Source organism: Fusarium flagelliforme (genome assembly GCF_020744385.1).
Source record: "Fusarium flagelliforme strain FIESC 12 MPI-CAGE-AA-0113 chromosome Unknown B0J16scaffold_2, whole genome shotgun sequence".
In the NCBI taxonomy this organism is placed as follows: Eukaryota; Fungi; Ascomycota; class Sordariomycetes; order Hypocreales; family Nectriaceae; genus Fusarium; species Fusarium flagelliforme.
In genome coordinates, this window is record NW_025763504.1 from 2,605,427 (window position 1) to 2,624,928 (window position 19,502).

A 19,502-nucleotide genomic window follows, 5' to 3' on the forward strand; every position below is an offset into this window, starting at 1 on the left:
TACTACTCTGGGAAATACCCCATGGGGAAGTTTATTTCAGCTCCAATAAATGTTTCGCAAATCATGTCATTGATCGGATCCCTGTACGGCTGAACCCCGAGTCCCTGTCCATGTGGCGAAACACAGGGGTAGCATACTGCACGTTGTTGTTCAGGCTGAGAACCAAGTCGAGGATAACGTTGCTTCTGGAGGAGAGAGGTCGCCTTGGTTGCCTTGGTCGCACAGGATAAGTGACGTACGAACAGACGAGAGCCTGGTCTCCAGCTTACGACGACTGCTCTACGAGCTACTCTGAAGGAGTTGAAAAGTGGTTACCCAACCCGAATCTCATACCAGAAGGAGGTTTGCCGTCCAATTCTTCGAAACAAGGGCTGGGCGCTTTGTTGGTAGATTGGGTCACCCAAGAACCTGAGATTGGCCCCGAGGATCATCTGACGACAGCGTGTCACAGGCAAGAGAGACCGGCCTTGACTCACAGCCTGGTTTCACAAGCGGGGGGCAGTGCATATCGAGGCCAACACATGCGTCATTCCTCTAATACATTGTTTCGCTTCAAGCACGTAATTTAGACTTTCGTCTGACAAGCTCACTTACAAGAAACAAGCGAAACCGACATGATCCTTCTGCCTCCAAAATGGCAGAGCTTGCCTCAGCCATCCTGAGTTTTGTCGTCGCCGGACTTGCAACATGGAGAAAGATTGACAGAGCCATCAAAGCGATCAAGAATGGGCCGCGGAATGAGCAACACTGGAAGGTGGTGGGAGGAGTGCTGAAAGAGTCTCTTACTTTAATGGATAAGAGAATCAGAGCTAGGCAAGCTGACTTGACGGCGCAAGAGCAGAATCTTTGCAAAGCCATCAGGAAGTTCACGGACGACTTTGCGAAGGATCTTGCAAGGTTGGAAGAGAAGATACCCAGAGAAAACACCGGTAACAGATATCTGAGCGCGCTCCGACAGAAACTTGAGGAAGATCAAGACCTACTCGAGAGAGTTAGCCGCAATGTCCAGATCTTTCAGCTAAGCGCCCAGGCTCTGTCATTGTGAGTTCACTGCTGTTGCCAATTTATAGGCCTCTAACAACTTTAAGATCAGATTCCCCGCCTGCGACGGTCCCGGGTCGTGAAGGCCTCTCGGCCAGACATTTGCTTGAGGGCATTTCGGACCAGAACCCAGAGAAATTAGACGATGACGAAAAGCCTGACTTGGATAGTTGGAGAGAAGCGCTGTATGAACTGATTGACATGGAAGCTCAACGTGATTTACCGGACCCTGCGCTCAATACCCCTTTATCAATAACGTCAAGTGAACTCAATGGAAACGAAACGCCAAGGCGGCTCTCCGAAATTAGTACCATGGAGCTCAGATACCGGTTCGAAGCTGCTGTCTCTCGATCGAAACGAATGTATAACAACGGGCTACCATTGAGTGCGAAGAAAGCACACGACGAAGCAATGAAGCATGTAGGAGGAATGGACAAAAATGGCATCAGCGACGTGGACTTGGTAGATATAGAAATCCTGCATGTCCGAATACTTGAAGCCTGTACACCCCACTCGAAATCATATGGAGCACTCGCGTTCGAACGGTTGCAGAGTCTCAAAGCTCAGCTTCTTGAGCAGCCTGGCCACAGCGTTGATTCAGATCTTGGCCACGAACAAAAGGAGGCAGTGGGTTTGCTATGTGCTGAACTACGCTACCCTGAAGGAGCGATAGATCTTCTGCGATCATCACTCGATGGTTACTCGTCTGAGATCAGTGACCAAGATAAAAATAGGATACAGTTGATATCCAGGGTGGTATGCGAACAATACGAGTGTTTGGGTCAAGGGGACAATCTCGTTGCTTTCAAGAGAATATTATCCGAGCACTTGCATTGTGACCCTACTTCAGAACCTAATGCACTTGCAACGACGATCGAGTGGTGCCACCAACACGGGGTTCAAACTATGGAGAGTCAAGGCAGACTTTGTATAATCGAGCAGCGCTCTGCCAGCACAGTACTTCACGAGGCAGCTTCAGACATGCATATCCAACCAGAGGTTTTTCATCAACTCATGCTCGCAGTGGACCATGCGACACCGGACCAGTACGGCGACACGCCTCTACTTGTGGCAGTTCAACTCTCAAACCATACAGCGCTGAAAGCACTGTTGAGAGTCAGTGACTTGGTCCACGTATGGAATGGTAAAGGAGAGACACCACTGCACTTGTGTGACAACGAAAGGACCCTGAAGCTGCTCCTAGAAGAGATCAAGAAGCCCGTCCATCGTACGCCAGCGGAAGAGCGAAACCTCAAGCTGGTTCACATAGACTCAACTGATGCATATGGGTCTACAGCTCTCCATAAAGCGTGCGAAAAAGGAAACCCGGGGACGGTTAGGCTTCTTCTAGAAGAAGGGGCAGATGCCAATCTCGTCTCCGGCTTGAACGAGACGCCTCTGGTGATCACATGCGCCCCAAACGAGTCAAAGGGAAAGGGGAAACTGAGAAAGAACAAAGACAGAGAACAGATATTTGAGATGCTGGTGAACCATGGTGCAAAAGCCACATATAGAGACAGCCGAGGAAAGCTAGTGGTTCACCAAGGCCTGTACAGAAACCTCAAGGCTAGAACATACAGCGAGGCTGAGATTAACACAATGGTCTCTCCAGACCCGGGAAGAAGGTTTATAAGGACCTGGGATGGTGGGAGAAACTCACAGTCATCAACCAGCTGGTCTAGAAGGCAAGAACTTGCAGCCACCGGCGCTATATCACCAGTATCGCCCGTTGAACTGGCTGCAGACGCCGTAACCGGACCATTTGAACTGGAGGCTATGGGTAGCAGTGTCTTGACACCGCCGTCCAGCTGTGATGAGCCGATATATCCCAGATCCTCTGGTTCTGGATCTCGAGTTGAAGAGGTAGAGTGGTCAATGTTGGGTGCGATGCCGAGTACCAGAAATGGGACAGCGCCCGAGGCCCCCGAGCCGCAAAACAAGGTCCTTGTAAATGGAGCGATAGAGAGCATGCGAAATTTGATCAGGAGAAGAAGGACGAGAAGGGACAGAGAAAGGGATTGATCAATTTACTAATTGGTACCATTTGTTTCAGACGCTGGAGGAATCGGGAAACGTGCTTGGATACACTTGATGTTGATGAGTGATTTATGTAATTATAATGAGAGCAATATCAACGAGTAGTCTTTGAAGGTTTATTCAAGTGATTTGGTCTGTGTTCTCACGAACAATAGCTGTCAAAGAACCGCGTGCTTCGAGCAACCCTCGCAACTCCCTATACCTTAGTACCTACTATAGGCGGCACATTTTCCTTTAACACGAGTAGAACAATGCGATTGGTGTTGCCTAAGGGTTTATTGAGAATCAAGGCCAAGTAATTGTGTGAACTCCCCTTGGTAGGAACGTTTGCTCTGGCAGTGACAGTGACAGCGCAAGTGCCAGTGCCGCGCAGCAACCAATAAAGGTGTGCCTGAGGTGTCTACTACTCTGCCTGCCTAAGTAAATATTTTCCCATCGCGTCGCTAGGAAACCTCTTTCCCTCTTACAAAATAGGCAGCACGAAACCTCCCCAAGAAATACCAATTACCGGAGGCCACGGTCCCGGTCAATATCACTGACTAGGGGGCTGCCGGGCCTGCTGTTGGGTTCAGCCCTCCCGCTCGCCTAAAAGTTTTTCAAATAAATCCATTATCAGGTCTGTTTCTTTATGCGTATCGGATACAGTCTGTTCTAATGGTCAAGGAACTCCAAGTGGCTTTGAGGCTACAGTGTGATCCTTGAAATCCCCCCTCCGCGGGCCATCCTCCGCTGCAATGCGGGTGTAGATTAGCGCGTTCCTTTGCGGAGTGAAATACCTCAGGCAAATGGATACCACCTGATAACTGACCCCGAGGGTTGGGAGGTGGTCGAGTGAGGTCAACGAGTTTGACTGATACTCTTGGGGGTCCACTTCATAGTGGCCAAGGTCCTACGGCACAAGGCCGGAGATGTCGTTGTCGTACGGATCTTGAAGAAAATCCACTGCGACCTTAGGGTGATCGTTGCGAGGCAGTCTTGTTTCGACTAGATGCTTTCAGTTTCGAGAACCACCTTCGGGCTGGTCCAGTGGTCAAGGTTTCATATCAAGCTAGCTGTTAAGCAGTTGTTATGAGTATCTTGGAAAGACCCTCTAGGTGACGCATGTAGTATTTATACTGCTGTTGAACCTTGAGGGCGCCCCGATAAGTTTCGGAAACGGAGCAAGTTGGGGAAGGGCGACGAAATCGGACTCCTATAACCTCCACGTGGTGTCGTCCGGGGACCTGGTCTTTCTGTAAAGGCTGCAGGCAATATAGGAGACGTGCGACGCACAGTCGTTGTCTTACCACCGACAGATAAGTGTCTCCCATATCGCAGTTCGTAAGGATGTGAACTGACAAACTACCCACAGCAACTAGTTCAAGGCACGAGCTTTAAGATAGGATATCAGTGGCTAACTCCGAATGAGTCTCTCGACTTCGAAGCCAGGACGATCGATACGCCCATTCAGTGCCGTTGCCAGAGTGCAGAGGAACCAAGCCACGTTGGCAAGGTCTAGAAAAGCTGCTGGCTATGCGCGAATCTTCTCCCAGGAGGTGAGATACCGCCCCCGAGCGTAGCGAGGTCTCAATCAATTGAGAAACGGTCTTGAGTGATCTATCGGGTATCCGATTGTTTACATCTTCAACATCAAGTTGCTCCACGGGGTTGGCTACACGATAGAATCTACTTTTACGAGGTATTGGTTGTGTTGATAGTAGTATTTGAAGGCATAGCCAGGGGCACTCTTCTCATTCTCTTCATAGCTAGATAGTGACCGATAACCATTCATCACTTTTACCATTTCATTCAGCTCTCTCATTGCTAAGAAGGATTCTCAAGATGACATATATCCAGTAGTCTCATTTGCGAACAATACTATCCAAGTCCTAAACTATGTCGCGGAGGTGTATCGCAACTCTCCCATATAACGTACATGCGAGTAAGTTTTAACCATCTGCTTCAACTGCTTCAATTAACCCCTCCATACCAGGATGCCCTTAGCATAAAGACCAGTGATGATACCGACGCCCCTGTCAGCATCCTTGACAACGGTCGAGCTGGAAGGATATTCCGTATCAACATAGAGATTCTTCAGACCCTCACTTTCACTCCACTCAGCAGTCCAAGACACCGCCTCTGACCTTTCGCAGAGCTCTTTAGCCTTTACATCCGCGCGTTCATACTCGCCAGGCTCGTTACATATACGTCGCGAGTGCGTGAACTTCACCAAGGAAGGCATATGCCCATGTCCCGCAATCAGCAACTTGTCACCAGACCCAGAAAGGTTATCCGGGAGAAAAGGCAATTTGATCATGGAACTGAACTCCAATGTTGTGGGGTTGGGTGTTTTGAAGACGTAAACGGCCGCCCGGGAGGAAGATGCCACAGCGACGGTTGAACTGTCCAGGATCTCGATGCCATTTGCGAAGGGAACCCAAGCGACAATTTTGGCTTGGGCTTGCGATTCTTTGAGAGATACGTGGACGATCGTGCCGCTGGGAGCGCCGAGGTATGTCTCAAGATTAGGAATCAGGATTGACTGTTTCTTGGTGATGTAGTGGTCGTTGCTAACGTAAAACTCATGGCCGTTGATGAGCGCGATTGAGTTGGGTCCGTGAATGAGCGGATGCTCAATTGTTTGGATGTACCGAGCTGTCAACGATTCGATGTCAAACTCGAACATTTCGATCCGCGATCCCGCCTGGGCGTGGTTTGTCACGAACAGATTGGACGTCTGTTGGTCAAAGGCCAGTCCTAGTGTGTGGAAGTCGTTGGCGTGAGGGAACCCGGTGAGGGAGATCGGCTTGAGGGACTCCCCATCGGGGCTTCCACCATTCTCGTAGTCATAGGCCCAAAGTCCTGCGTTCTCGCTAACGTTGCCAGCAAATACACCCTTCAATTGTTAGTGACCGCTTATCACGACAGGGCCGGTACGCACCATGACAGTATTCCAGCGTTCCCGCCCAGCATCACATGCAAGAATTGCCAGATGATGCTTCTCAACAAGCAAAACATCTTCGCAGCTTCTGATACGATCCGCGAATTTTACTTCGTGACGGCCAATGTTGTTGATCTTAGTGACACGCGCTGGAGTGTTCTGATAGAAGGTCTTCAACAAGTTGATTCTCTCGGAGACGAAAGAAGTGAACAGCCCAAGGGCCAAAATTGCCTGAAATCAATGGTAAGCTTCATTTGAGCGATCCAGCGCACAGTTCCTTACAAAAATCGATTTCAGAGCCATTTTTTAGATGCAATTGAAGAGGGAAGTTGAGGTTGAGGTCAAGGTCGCACAGTTGTTGGGAAGGCATTGTGGAGATCGCCGCTTATGCAGGCTGGACTGATTACATACTCAATGCATAAGTTATGGACTCCGAAGACCGAGCCCACGATAAACCACACAATGGGATTGCAAAATGTTCTAAGAATTATCAAGGCTTATACCGAGATCTTGTAAGCATCTATGAAAACCTACAAAGTCGAGAGTGGGCTGACCGGACCCGGGTCAGAATCTTCAATACATTTTCATTTCCGAATCAAAGTTTTTACTGCCTATCTGTGGAAAAACATCCCGAGTGTTGATTTAGGAGTCATATGAGGCAATGATGATTTCTGAGCCTGCCTACATTGACCAAAGTTTGATATAACAATAATTTTTGTAAAGATATTTCGACCAATAGCGCAATGTTAGTCTTCAAATCCAACAGCCAATATCTGTATTGTACAAACTCAAAAGACTACAAACACACTCTTGACAGTTTTTGACCCGTTCTTTAAAGGCAATTACTATAGAAGTTAATCGTTGCAAAGTAGGAAGCTTAATCCTCTTCCTTCCGTGACTACTCGCACATGGGAATCTGACGAAATTAGTGAAGGTTATAGTAGAATTCGCTCAAGGAGTGTGATTATTGGACCTTTGGTGTCATGGAATCTGCCTAATCATGGCTTCATAGTCTATTTCGGAAACGTATAAATACTTGTTTGAACACTTCTACTGTCTGTATGTCCTTGGTCAGTGAAGTCCTGTATGGGCATAGATACTTGGAGTTCTTAGATTTGTGTAGTCTGATATTCCCTACCAGCACTATCCTTCTTAGATCATCTTTATCAGCAAAATTTAGAAAGTTACGTAGGGGCACCTTCATTGTAGATTATCTTGATGAGTATACTTTCGAAAGTTAGGTATCTAATTGTACTTTCGCACATTGTTGAGAGCTGCGAGCATTATTTGGAAAACTCTTCGAAGCTTTTTCTACAATAGACTTTCGTGGAGGCAGAAATGAAATCCCCTTGAAGGGTATAAAAATGTCGAATCCCCTCTAATGTTCGCTAGTTCTTTCTTCCCACCCACAACAACATCGCTCGTACACGCTCAGTCGCTATTGCTTGGTTACATATACCTACCTACACATAGCATTCTGTTTATACTGCAACAACACAACAGTATCTACTTCCCTGCACTTCACACACTGTCTATACTGTAACACCACAACAGTATTTACATCTCTACACTTCTCACTCCGTCTGTACTGTAACAACACAACAGTATCAACTTCTCTACACTCTACATCCAGCACTCAACATTTGACAATCTGTTTATACTGCAACATCACAACAGTATTAACTTCTTCAAGATGTCATTCACGGGCACCCTTCCCATCTCTACCCCACACACTCTTCCCTTCACCGAACCCACCCGGACCAGTCTTCCTGCTCCTCCCGATAGTCCTCCGTCTTCCACCATCTATGTGAAGACAACAAGACTCACCCTAACCAGTCCTGGCATCAAGAAGCGAAAGCAAAAGACTCGCACCTCCTCCAGCCCCAGCCGGGATCATCAAAGCCCTAGCTGGGGTCATCGCCGACCTAGGGTGAACCTGTATCGCTTCCTCGATACGTTGAACAACACAGAAATGGCCGAATTCACAGTATCTCTGTACAATAGGATGGATGAGCTCGAGAAGACAGGTCATTCTGACATCGAGCCTCTTGGTATGCCAGTCAGCTGCTTTTCCTCGCCTTTCTCAAAACAGTCCTCTGAGAAGGAACATGATCTCGACTGCCATCACAATGAAATTGGTCAGGAAGACCTAGACGGATACATGGAAGTGCTCCAGAAGAGATTGGAAAGAGAGAGACTTCGAGAGCGCGTCAGGAAGTTCATGATTTCTGCCATCTTTGAGGACAAGATCGGCCCCCATCTGAGAGACGAGTCTTGATCGACCCGTATACGATCGCATGTATAACCACCATCGACAAATGCAATCGATGCAAAAAACCGAGGACAGAAAAAGAAAAGAGCCGTTTGTGTTACTATTCACAGTTACTACTTGTTTTGAATAGTGTTTGTTATCGCTTGTTGGACGGAAAGTCGTTGTATACTTATGAGCAAGAATTATCCTCTTAGACTTAGCGCGCAGAAATAAAAGAAGTCTAAGTATTTCTCTAAGCTGACATAAAGGGGCCACTTTATGTCGTCTCTTCCATATAGAATTTCTTTCTTTTGAAAGTGTAGGTTTTCAATACATACAATTCAATCTCTTACTTACTACCTATGCTCTCAAGGTCTGCACTCTGCAGTCGTGATGATAACGATCAAGTGGGTCTCCATCGACCGCTCTAGGCCTTCTATGGGCTGACTAATTCCTCGGCAAACACTTTAGTGGGACACGGTCGCGCCAGACTTCTCCACTCCATAACGCCTGGAGATTTTTTCTTTCTCATTTCCATTCATTGATACTTTCTCCCCACAACAACAGGACCCTGAAATTCAGACCATCGACTTTTTTTTCACACTTCAACACACCACCAAACTCATTCAAGATGCCTATCAGCAAGAAGGACCGAAGAAACAAGGAGCAGTAAGAAAAGACCCATTATCATCATTATTTTGGGATATCCTATTGACATTTCTTTCAGCAAGAGGGCCGATGCCGCTGGAACTCGCGCTCCTGTCAAGGCCAACGGTCTTCCTGTCAAGGCTCCCAAGCCCACCTCTATCGTATGTGATTCATTCACGAGCGACAAGAAGTCAACTAACGTATCAAGTGCCAAAACTGCCGCAAGGAGATTGTCAACACCAACAAGCTCCAGCTCGAGGTTCACGCCTCGACACACGATGCAAAGCTGTGGCCTAAGGAGAAGTGCTGGCCCAACGATTTCCAATAGATAATGAGTCTATTGGTGGCTAAGTTCGATGGGCTATTCTAGGGAATACGCACGACAAGGGAACTTGGGGAGTGTGCATTTGAAGTTTCGGAATAATGACTCATGAAAGTCTTTAGATTAACGGTAAAATCAATAAATTCGGCGTTTCGTGTATCAAATTTCTTTCAGTTCTGTAAAACATAGCCTAAGTGCTTATTATGCTATTCATTCTTGCTAACCAAATTCCAAGAACTCCATTGTGAGAAGTCAGCAGACTGGGATCAGATTTCTAACCCTTAAGGTGAATAGTTCGCTCGAAGGCAGCGACACTAAGGAGGCACAGTTTTGGCCTTTACACTACAGCGTCGAAGAGCAAGAGCTTGCTTCCCATCCGAGTCGCTGCTTCTGAGGCTTCAGTTCGGACTATTTTGCACTTGGAAGAAAAGCACTCACGATGATGAGAGATTACTATCCTCCAGCGCGGTCATCAATAACTTCTGTGTAGCAAGGTCGACGGCAAAAACACCCGGTGATCCTTCGATATCAAGAGATTCGCCCAGTCTCTTCATGGAGAATATCTCGCGTTTGATGTATATACCGCCATCTTCTGACGGCATGTACATGGATATCTCTCGTCCAACAACGCCATCTGGCCCAGCTTTTACAGGCCCGACAACAAAGTGTCGAACTCTATTCTCGTCGAGGGGCAAAGTGTTATACTGCGTGAATTTTCCCGACAATTGTGTTGTGACACCGTGTTCGAGATCGATTATCCGTTGCGCAACGACTTGCAGCGTACGACTATTCCAAAGACTCTCTTGCGCGGCACAGAGAACACCCATCAGTCGCAGCGCCTCGATCCGCGTTTCGAAATTTCGACATTTGATGGCGACGAAGAATAGAAACGGCGCGAATCCCATCTCGAAATGAAATTCAGATGTCGTCGGTCTAGTCCTTAGTCCAGCGAGTTCGCCAGCCCCCTTGACCATCTCTTTGAAATTGGGAATAAACACATCATAATCCGTTTCGTCCGTTGCGACGATCACAGTCGAAAGAGCCATGCAGACATGATATTGCTGAAGCGGCCATATCCGCGAAGTTTTAGTTGTTGAGTTGAGCTCGATCGACGTTTCGGACTCGAACCTCTCGAATGCAGACTTCCACTGGGCTAGGTGGCCATGGATCTTTTCTTGCTCGATGAATATCTCGGGTGGGCCCGGCTGATGTCGCATTTTGCCAAGACGATATTCTCCAGTCTGTCGGAAGAGTTGTATGGTCAAGTTGTAAATAGCGTCTATCGAGACCTGGGCTTCGAAATATGACAAGAAAGTGGTATCAACCGTTGCAGCTGGTTGTGTTAACGCAGGACAATCGGCCAAGGGTTGTGAATCGCCAAAGTAAAAGGGTAAAATGCTGAGTCTCCTAAATATTGGCATCAGATAATATAGTGCCCACTTAGGTGGATCGCAAGTGCCGAGCAGATTGATTCCATGATAACAATGTTGAATAGCAACATCTCCATTTGAATGCAGAACCTCGATGCATACAAAAAGAAGGCATGTCAACAACGTCAGTACCAAGTCCGGACTTTTAGCGCCTCGAAGTTCCCGAATAGCCGCATTATAATGCTTCAGAGCCACGACATTTCTTTGTGCAGCAGGGATTGAGAACTTATCATGACTCTGGCGGTTTTCAAACAAAGAGCTAATCGTCATGATAGAGTGCCTAACAGCAGGTTCATGCTCAGCAAACTGCAGGACGATATGCGTCCAAAAGTAAGGATCGATAGGTCCTGATAGCGACGGAGCAGCAACTTTGCAAAAGAACTCTATAACTCTCGACTCGTTGCTCGCCGAATCCCCAAGAACGTGATGCCTCGGTTGCACGAGCTCAAGACGAGATGACGTGAAATCCAGTCCTTGGCATGCCCGTCCGGCGTTGACGCATCGCAGGCACGCTGGCTTCGTCTCGTCACATTTTATTTTCCGGGCTTTACAGGTCAAACATCCGGATCGCACCTTTCGACTCCCTTTGCGAGGCATTAGTGATGATGACAAGTAGTTGTTGATGGCAAGTGACAACTCGTGGAATACGCGTAAATAGGAGGAAGTCGCAAGTGGAGACGGATGGAATGTTGGCTAAGCCTTCCAGGTTATGGAAGGTACTTAACGAACCAATCAGATGTGGCTTATGTCAGATATCCATGTCAGTCAAGAGCAAGCGAGAAAAGAAGAAGGAAACGATATGATTGCAATTTCACACGTGATATAAAGACTTCAGTTTGAGAAGAAGGATGTATGTGTCAGATAGTGCCGAGAATTCATCATCCTACAAGTCACATAATATGTAAATCCGGTTTCATGGTGTTCCTTGGTGATCTTCCTGAGCATAATTACCCCCGTTTTCATAACCACAACTTCCATGGTGGCATTACTCTGCATTGATAGCCTGCTAGCGATAGAGGTTTAGATGCCATTTATACTAGCAAAACTGGAATGAGCAAAAATAAAAACATACAACAGTGAGGATTCCCCGGTCGTCACCGACCCGAGTACTAATTCACCGCTCCTCGGCTTGACTATGGGAGAGCGGACGGGATCCCGTATTCTCCGAGGGCTGTGGTCGTATGTGAAAGATTGTGAGGGTTAGTCGCATTATGAAGATAGCATTCACTATTGCGACTCGGAGATTTCCGTCAAGCTAAAGCCATGGTGGATGAGGCTTTGTGGCGTTACGAACTCTACCACATGGCAGAGAAATTCTCCGTAGTCGTTGATTGTTTGAAAGTCAAATTTGACTACATAAGAGGAGATGGATAAATGATTGCTACTAGTTGAAATATTCGTGAATAATTGTCTGCATTGCAATGGAGGTAATGGAGGCGGAACTTGGGACTGGTCGCTGCATTGCCATTGTAACTATGCCGCATTGGGACAACGTCTGGAGGGGGGAAAATCAAACAAAATGATATCTCAAGTTCCATGTCAGCAATGAGTCCTTAGCTAGGTAATCATCCATAGCAAGGATAGATTCAATTGATCGGCCACTTCCTCATTGTTGGTCATGCCTAGGCCCATATAAAGCTGACACCCCTCAAATCTACACACCAAGGAGGAACAGACATGCCGTCTTCCCCGTCCCTTCCCCACCACAGCTTATCGTGTCTTGGTCACGAGCGGCCCTTTTGTTACCCCAATTGCTACGTTGCAGATCATCCAATGTTTCCTTCCTTCATCTGCAATGCAATGCAATGCAACACAACCAATCATTTTCGTAGTGACTCGACCAAATACGAGCTAGAGGGAGGTACATCCTGGAGGATTTGGGGTCCAGAGGCTGTACAAAGTAAATAAAAAACATAACAACACCGAATATCCTACTTCTCGTATTGATTGTCTTACTCACTGCCTCAAAATGCATTCCCTCTTATTCCTAACTGTGGCCTCACTCGCCGCTGCTCACGTTCCTTCAGTCAACGTGCCAGCATGTCCTAAATATGGCACTGTCAAATTCTCTAAATCCGTCCCCGACGGTGATCCGTTTCCACGTACACAAGTCGATCTCTGCTACACGGACACCGCTCTCTCCCTGACCTTTACGGCTCTGGACGAGAAATATTTCTACTTCAACGAATCGCAGGGAACCAATGATGATATTTGGGCTTACGAAGTCATGGAAGCGTTCATTTACAAGGGCACCGACGATCCGCAGACGTATCTCGAGTACGAAATCAACCCCAACAACGTGACCTACCAAGCCTTCGTCTACAATCCTTCAAAGGTCCGAGCGGAAGGAGCGCCATTTGATCACTTTTTTATTTCCGACCCTGAGGGTGACGGGTTTGAGGCCGAGACAGAACTTAACAAGAAGGCGAAGAAATGGGTCAGCAAGGCACAGATTCCGTTGGGTTTGTTTAATGTCGATCCAGGCTGTGCACGCGGCACTAAGTGGAGGATGAATTTCTTCAGGACGGTTACGAGCCCTAAGATGTTTCCTGATCAAGACCTTGGAGGATGGAGTTCCCCTGACAAAGCCAGCTTTCATATCACCAAGTTCTTTGGGCATGTCAAGTTTGTTTAATTGGAAGGGTATGAGACAGAGACCCAGATAGCTGAAGGTTGAAATTGATCCACCTAAGATCTTAATTGATACAATCGCTTGCTTATCCGAATTGAGAGTATGGTTTTCTCGTTGGTTCGTGATAAAATCATCTCCACTCGATCCAGGGCTCTGGGCCGATCGCAGGGCTGATTTAACGAGACGTTGCATCACTTGGTCTAAACACGGAAGGTGTTCATGGATAATTGTTTCATCGAACCTCATATGAGAAATCATGATCATATCATATTTGAAATCCATGGTCATGAGAAATGCAAGACAAAGTCTTAATGAGGTTCAGAATAGATACGTCAATTAATTCATTACCACTAGTCCTTCACCGTCCTCCTCAATCATGCATATGTAACAATCTCTCCAAGCTTGCTCAAACCAATAGCATGAACCGTCCACCCTTAAGCAATACCAGTCTTCTCGGGGTTCTTCTCGGGATGAGAAGAAGGCAGGACATCAGCAATAGTCTCATCCGTGCCCTTAAGATCCTCCTCAGTGCTCACGTGGTCGCGAATCTTGAGAAGAATGACTGGGGCAGCAATGGCAAGAGATACTGAGAGAAGAACCCAGTTGCTGATGAACTCGGATCTGTACGAGATCTTCTTCGCGTCAAGATGGTTGGAAACGGCAGCACCAACAGACTGGATACCCTTGTAGAAGCCGACATAGTTGGCGGATCGTCGACCAGAGTTGGAGAGGGCTCCCATGAACCTAATTTATTAGTATATGCTTGATCAAGAAGCTCAGCGTGGTACATACCAGTAAACAGTAGCCTGCCAAGCGGCATCGTAGAAGCCGTAGAAGATGTACAGGAACATGGGTCCAGCATAGCCAGAGTCTGTCCAGTCACCAGGGATGAAGCCGGAATCAGGAGCAACAGTCTCACGGTTATAGGTTCTCTCAAAGGCATAGCCACCGCCCCAGATAACAAAGGTCAGGATGAAAAGAGCAGCCCATGCACCCTTGGCACGGGTGGTACGTCTGACGTTCTCACGATCGAGGAGATAACCCCAGATGACAGCCGCAATGATCTGAGCCAACCAGTACAGCAGACCATTGAGTGCCTTTGTACGAGTGTTGAAGTAGGCACCGTTGACAGAGTTTTGTTGATAGACATAAAACCAGTTGGATGAGAAGAACATGGGGAAGAGGAGAACGACGAAAGGCTCGAAACGGAGAGTTTCCCAGAGACCCCAGAGCTCACTCTGCCAGGTTGGGTTCTTCATCAGGATAACCCGAGAGCCATCCTTGCGGATGATATCGCCGGCGTTGCAAAGGGTGAGAGCGAGGATGGCACCGAAGAACATGAGGACGATAAAGCCGATGTATGTTCCATCACTGACAGTCTTGTTTTCCTTGATGTTGATGTTTTCACCGAGAGGGATCTATGAAGTCAGTATGAATGGCGTGATGGAAAGAAAGGAAGCTTACCAAACTGCCAATAACAGCACCCATGTTGAAAATGCCCCAGAACCAAGCAAAGTACATTCCCTTCTTGTTCTCATGGGGATACGAGATCATGATGGTACCCTGCGCAGTCCAAAGCAGAGCAGCGCAGAGACCAAGCCAGACACCGGCAAAGATGTTGAAGCCAGGAACATGTTTGTGGACAGAGACGAGAAGACTGATAGCGTAGAGACCGTAGCCAACACCGCCGAATGCGAGGCAAGCCTTGATACCGAGCTTGTTGACAAAAGTGCCGCCGAAAATACCAACCACAGCAAAAGTACCGTAGAGCGCGGTGTTCTAGCCCCCAGTCAGCATATTGATCTGCGGTTAGTGCTTATTGCCGAGCCTCACCATGTTATCAGCCAGAGTGGGATCAGTTTTACCACCGCCGCCAAGACCACCAAGAGCGTTGAACATGCCAGGACACATGAAGCAGACAAAGGCGACCATGCCGAGCTGAATGCGTGGCGAAGCATACCAAGGAAGGGTCTTGCCGAAGAGCTGGAATCGTCGGTACTTCCAACCGCGCGGAAGATCGACGTCGGTTTGAGCATCGTGGTAGTCTGCATCGGTCGCGATGCCGCCCTTGGCGGGGGCAGTAGCAGGATCCTGAGACATGATTCTTCTCTTTGATGTCAAGATCTCAAGTGAGTGAGTGATGATAATAACTGAGAAAGAAAAGTGGACGTTGGGGTAAAGTGGGCGTTTGGCTTTGTTTTAAAGCCGTTGAAGAGGCGGAGGTGGAGAAGACAACAACGGTTGGAGAATGGAAGGGAGTGAATGGAATAAATAAATGTGCAGCGACTCTCATCAATTGGGGGGCACGCGACCTGTAAGCTTCCCTAAAATAGATGAGAAGAGGAGAAAAGAGAGCCCTGAGGAGAGACCTAGACGATACCCTAGCACAGAGTCACAGTCACAGTCACCGTCGCAGCAACGGGAGCAGAAGGAGAAACAGAAACGCTATCAGTGCGACGTTACTCCCATCCCCCTCCCAATTAATGATGGACCCTAACCCGGACTGGGGGGCAGCCAGCCTTAGCTTATCGCGGGGTCAAGGATTACTGATAGGGCCTAACCAAGATCGTGATAGGACACGCCCTGAGCGCCTGACAGCCCGACGATCTTTTGTCTTGACCTTCCGATAAAGAGATAGTCAGATCAGTGTCTCTGTGGAACATGGCATGCAACAATCTACGGCTGCAATCCGGCCATTTATCACCAATTGAGCTCGATAACGGCTGCAGGTGCTACGTTGATCTCTTTTTGTGCCATGAAGCTATTCACGTTCTCTCTTGAGCTTGCCCTTGGTGTAACCAGCCTCAATCCCTTTTTAATTTGCCTGGTTACATCAAACACTGGAAGCAAAGCTCTCCCCGCATTTGATGCTTACACCAAATAAATGTCACAAGCAAACAAACAGATTGTCCAGTCCTTGATCTTTGCATCGTTACTCGACAACGAATCTCATCTGAAACCGTCAATCGGACATTGCATTGTGCCACGACGTTGCCTTTAACTGGCGTTACCAGGACCCCTGTGATGTTTGTTGGTTTGTAAGGTGTTGTTTCAGCCAGTCAGCACAATACGAGGTCTGTATTTCAGCTGTCATCCATCATTCATGCCTCGACTTCAAGGCTCACTCAAAGAAATGGAGGATTCATCCGCTGTAGCAGAAACATCACCTAAGACTTAGAGTACTGGAATAAAATAACCTAAATCCTCATCTGAATTGACATAAACTACCTAGGTACCTATCTTAACTATTTCGTCTCTTATGAACTCCCACAAGTGATGTTCTCCCCTCCAAAAGCAACAAATTTGACAGAAACTTAGGGTTCAAAGAACAAGACGACCAGTAGTCTCGATGACAATACCTCCGATCACAGAATAACATCCTGCCACCATACCCTGACTGTCTGACCGATTCGAGTCGAACCTTACATCCAACAAAAACCTCGAACGCATTACCTACCTAGTCCACAAACTCCGAGTACCATTTGAGGCAGGTGCCAGTTGCAATAGGTGGCACGACTACAGGCTCGGAAAAGCTTTTGATGTCCCGAATCAAGCCTTGGAGCTTGTCGCCGAAGTCATCACAGAACTCTGCTATCACCAATGCGGCTTCTTTGAGAACCTGATCACCTTTGGGCCACTCTACCAGCTGCAGGGTACGAGGTATGATATCGATTGGTCCCCGAAGTGGCAAGACACCTTTGTAGAGGACCCTTTCTTCTATGACAGGCTTGCACCTGTCGAATATCTCAGCCTGTAGACCAAAGCAGAAGTCGTGCATCTGCAGGTGCGAGAATGCCAACTCTCGAGCTTCGGCAGCCAGAGCCATGGTGAGAAGTACAAGATAGTAAGATTCGGGCCAGGCGTCCTTTCCACTTGGTTGCTTCGACTTTGGCTGAGAAGCTCGCTTGTTGAGCTGCTGCTTCTCTTCCTCACTCAAAGAGCCGAAGGTGTATCTGCCATTTTCCTGTACCAACTTGTACTTGCTCAGAGATACAATGTCAAGCACCTCCTTCTTGGTCAGATCAAGGCGACCGCCTCGTTGCTTGTGCATGCGCAAGTAGGTCTTGGAGATGGGAGCCCCCTTCTCCATGCCCTGAACCGCCGTACGAAATGCCAAGTCCTTCTGATGCTTGTCTGTAACCTGTTGTCTCCAAGATAAACGTTTCAACTTCTGGATTGAAGAGAAAGAGCAGCCCATCTGCACCATTAGTCGTTCATTGTATTGACTGGATCTCGTTGGCTTCCTCCCCATGAAGAGATCTTGCTCCTCAAAGCAAGCTTCGAATGCCTCCATATCGACCCATGGTTTGTCGAGGAAACCTTCTTGCTGTATAGCATTGTACAGGTGGACCAACCTTGTGGTGACACCAGTCTCTTTCATGCAATTGATTGACAGATTGTACATCTCCGCTCGAGCATGAAACAGCGCAAGACCGCACAAAATGGGAGAGCGCTTCAAGAACCTCCAGTACTCATCAACCCCTTCAACGTCAAGGCCGTTGCGAGCATGGTAGGCCTTGACATCGGGAATCATGTCGTGGATCATGTTGTTCAGATAGTCCTGGCCTTCCTTGAGTTGGGACTTCAAAGAGTCCCTGCCCTTGGCGCTAGGAGAATCGGCCCAACGTTCCACAAACGTATCCAGACCAAACTTCATTCCACCGATACAGCCGATAGCCTTTTCGGCCGTTGACTCCATGCTGCCCAGAAGGCGGCGCATATCGAGGAAAACTTGAGCAACGAAAGCCATTTCGAAAGACACCTCGTTGGTTTCATTCGTCTTTCGGAGTATTCGCAAGAATTCGTCTTCAACTGGAAAGCGGTTTGAACCGACTTTCTCTATGTTGTAGTGCAGGAATAAAACACCTTCGACCCAGAAATCGTACAATGCTTCAAGCTCTTTATGTAAAAGCTGATCGCGGGCTGTAGGGCTTTCGACCTTAGGGGGTCTGAAGTAAGCAAGCGAATCTTGGGTTTGCTCCACCAGCGGCTTAATGGTGTGTATGGCGTAGAGAAAAGAGTTGCTATAATCCGCGAACAAATCATTGGGACACATACCCCCATTCACCTCATCGCGGAGATCTAGGGCTGCCTTCGCCATTTTGCGGGGATCTCGGCCGAACATGGCTCGTTTCCAGTAAGCATTCGTCATGAAATGGAGTTCTGCGGCTCGAAGGGCGTTCTCCGCGTTGGACATAGAGCACTCCTCTGAAAGCTTTCGTATCCTCTGAATTCCCACATTGGTAGCGACTGCCGCAGCAGTGATGTCAATGGTCTTATCGAGATAGCCCTGCCATATCCATTGGATTCGGTCTCGCATACCTTGAGCCTCGAGCAAAACCAGAGTACACAAGAGGTCATTGAAGCCGTTTTCCTCCTCTTCACCATTCTCTGCCTTGTAGTCTGTTCTATCCCCCTGCGCTTTCTGGGGAAGTTCCAGAATGTCGGGCGCATTTAAGATCTCCCATAAGAGGTCCTCCTGATCCTTCTTTGCCTTGTAGCTTGTGCTATCCCTTTGCGCCTTCTGGGGAAGTTCAGCATCAGGGGCATTTAGGAACTCTTGAGAAGGCTCTTCAAAGGACAGGGCTTGGAATCCACGAGAGACATCCTCCTTATCAGGGAATTGGGTCGTTTGCGCTTTCTGAGTGGGCGGAAATCGTGGGCGGAGAGCCTCCTTAACTTTGTTCAAGACACCGACAAAGTAATCGTGTGCATTGTCCGCATCTATATCAACTTTCATGCCGTGAAGCACCCGCTCGGCGGCGAAGTTTGATCGGAGACGAATTGCGCGATCGATGGTACTGACGAAGGAGCTGGGGACAGTGATAAGGGGCTTTCTGGACTTGGCGATACACTCAGCCATGGGCAAGAAGTCTTTCAAAGCAACTGTGTACTTTGGGCCTTGGTTCTTGGGTGTCTGTGGGTTTGCTGGGGCTCCTCGCTTCTTGGCTTCTTTTCGTGCTTTGCCTTTGAGTCGGCCAGAGGGAGCTTGACCAGAGGGAGGCTTATCTCCGCTTGGGAAGGACTTCTGGTCGGGGAAGTCACATTTGTAGCCGCAAATTCTTGCGGTTGAGGCCAGCCAGGATGCCAGTGCATTGGTGTCGGACTTGTACTGACGAAGTCCTTGGATCAGCACGTCGGGCAGCATTTTGAAGGTAGCTCTGAACTCTCGGTGACCGAGGGCCCCTGGGTGAGCTTGGTGGGATGAGAGATCCGATATT

General features: G+C 48.0%; 7 protein-coding genes across 7 annotated transcripts; 3 read left to right on the top strand and 4 right to left on the bottom strand.

The window, feature by feature from the left end:
- Nucleotides 1–587: 587 nt before the first annotated feature.
- On the top strand, nt 588–3,146 carry B0J16DRAFT_361049 (uncharacterized protein; the record flags this gene model as incomplete). The annotated part of the gene is made up of 6 exons (XM_046129730.1): nt 588–1,041; nt 1,140–1,672; nt 1,706–1,745; nt 1,776–1,969; nt 2,000–2,851; nt 2,905–3,146. The coding sequence occupies exons 1-6, from the start codon at nt 635–637 to the stop codon at nt 3,144–3,146; spliced, it is 2,268 nt and encodes a 755-aa protein (XP_045986476.1). The 5' UTR covers nt 588–634.
- Nucleotides 3,147–4,916: 1,770 nt separating this feature from the next.
- Nucleotides 4,917–6,344, bottom strand: B0J16DRAFT_411276 (uncharacterized protein). Its single transcript, XM_046133216.1, has 3 exons — nt 6,281–6,344; nt 5,999–6,229; nt 4,917–5,953 (listed from the first exon to the last, which is right to left on the bottom strand). Exons 1-3 carry the CDS (start codon nt 6,299–6,301, stop codon nt 5,033–5,035), a joined length of 1,173 nt encoding a protein of 390 aa, XP_045986477.1. The 5' UTR covers nt 6,302–6,344; the 3' UTR covers nt 4,917–5,032.
- A 2,420-nt stretch (nt 6,345–8,764) lies between these two features.
- B0J16DRAFT_333337 (uncharacterized protein) lies at nt 8,765–9,389 on the top strand. Its single transcript, XM_046126814.1, has 3 exons — nt 8,765–8,918; nt 8,977–9,058; nt 9,106–9,389. Exons 1-3 carry the CDS (start codon nt 8,881–8,883, stop codon nt 9,223–9,225), a joined length of 240 nt encoding a protein of 79 aa, XP_045986478.1. The 5' UTR covers nt 8,765–8,880; the 3' UTR covers nt 9,226–9,389.
- B0J16DRAFT_333341 (uncharacterized protein) lies at nt 9,390–11,300 on the bottom strand. The gene has a single exon (XM_046126815.1). The coding sequence runs from the start codon at nt 11,244–11,246 to the stop codon at nt 9,654–9,656; it is 1,593 nt and encodes a 530-aa protein (XP_045986479.1). The 5' UTR covers nt 11,247–11,300; the 3' UTR covers nt 9,390–9,653.
- Nucleotides 11,301–12,247: 947 nt separating this feature from the next.
- On the top strand, nt 12,248–13,392 carry B0J16DRAFT_62664 (uncharacterized protein). Its single transcript, XM_046134197.1, has one exon. It carries the CDS (start codon nt 12,619–12,621, stop codon nt 13,282–13,284), a length of 666 nt encoding a protein of 221 aa, XP_045986480.1. The 5' UTR covers nt 12,248–12,618; the 3' UTR covers nt 13,285–13,392.
- Nucleotide 13,393: 1 nt separating this feature from the next.
- B0J16DRAFT_62680 (major facilitator superfamily domain-containing protein) lies at nt 13,394–15,497 on the bottom strand. Its single transcript, XM_046134198.1, has 4 exons — nt 15,115–15,497; nt 14,746–15,060; nt 14,074–14,699; nt 13,394–14,025 (listed from the first exon to the last, which is right to left on the bottom strand). The coding sequence occupies exons 1-4, from the start codon at nt 15,379–15,381 to the stop codon at nt 13,716–13,718; spliced, it is 1,518 nt and encodes a 505-aa protein (XP_045986481.1). The 5' UTR covers nt 15,382–15,497; the 3' UTR covers nt 13,394–13,715.
- A 1,241-nt stretch (nt 15,498–16,738) lies between these two features.
- Nucleotides 16,739–19,429, bottom strand: B0J16DRAFT_368803 (uncharacterized protein; the record flags this gene model as incomplete). Its single annotated transcript, XM_046130241.1, has 1 exon — nt 16,739–19,429. The coding sequence occupies one exon, from the start codon at nt 19,427–19,429 to the stop codon at nt 16,739–16,741; it is 2,691 nt and encodes an 896-aa protein (XP_045986482.1).
- Between the last annotated feature and the right edge of the window lie 73 nt (nt 19,430–19,502).

What these genes read in the sequence shown, in the direction of transcription:
- B0J16DRAFT_411276 (XM_046133216.1), bottom strand. Translation starts at nt 6,301, where the DNA reads ATGGCTCTGAAATCGATTTTT. An exon ending in TGGCTCTGAAATCGATTTTT is followed by an intron (nt 6,230 to 6,280) that starts GTAAGGAACTGT and finishes CATTGATTTCAG; the next exon opens with GCAATTTTGGCCCTTGGGCT. An exon ending in AACGCTGGAATACTGTCATG is followed by an intron (nt 5,954 to 5,998) that starts GTGCGTACCGGC and finishes TAACAATTGAAG; the next exon opens with GGTGTATTTGCTGGCAACGT.
- B0J16DRAFT_333337 (XM_046126814.1), top strand. Translation starts at nt 8,881, where the DNA reads ATGCCTATCAGCAAGAAGGACCGAAGAAACAAGGAGCA. An exon ending in GACCGAAGAAACAAGGAGCA is followed by an intron (nt 8,919 to 8,976) that starts GTAAGAAAAGAC and finishes CATTTCTTTCAG; the next exon opens with CAAGAGGGCCGATGCCGCTG. An exon ending in CTCCCAAGCCCACCTCTATC is followed by an intron (nt 9,059 to 9,105) that starts GTATGTGATTCA and finishes TAACGTATCAAG; the next exon opens with TGCCAAAACTGCCGCAAGGA.
- B0J16DRAFT_333341 (XM_046126815.1), bottom strand. Translation starts at nt 11,246, where the DNA reads ATGCCTCGCAAAGGGAGTCGAAAGGTGCGATCCGGATGTTTGACCTGT.
- B0J16DRAFT_62664 (XM_046134197.1), top strand. Translation starts at nt 12,619, where the DNA reads ATGCATTCCCTCTTATTCCTAACTGTGGCCTCACTCGCCGCTGCTCAC.
- B0J16DRAFT_62680 (XM_046134198.1), bottom strand. Translation starts at nt 15,381, where the DNA reads ATGTCTCAGGATCCTGCTACTGCCCCCGCCAAGGGCGGCATCGCGACC. An exon ending in CCACTCTGGCTGATAACATG is followed by an intron (nt 15,061 to 15,114) that starts GTGAGGCTCGGC and finishes ACTGGGGGCTAG; the next exon opens with AACACCGCGCTCTACGGTAC. An exon ending in TGGCAGGCTACTGTTTACTG is followed by an intron (nt 14,026 to 14,073) that starts GTATGTACCACG and finishes CTAATAAATTAG; the next exon opens with GTTCATGGGAGCCCTCTCCA.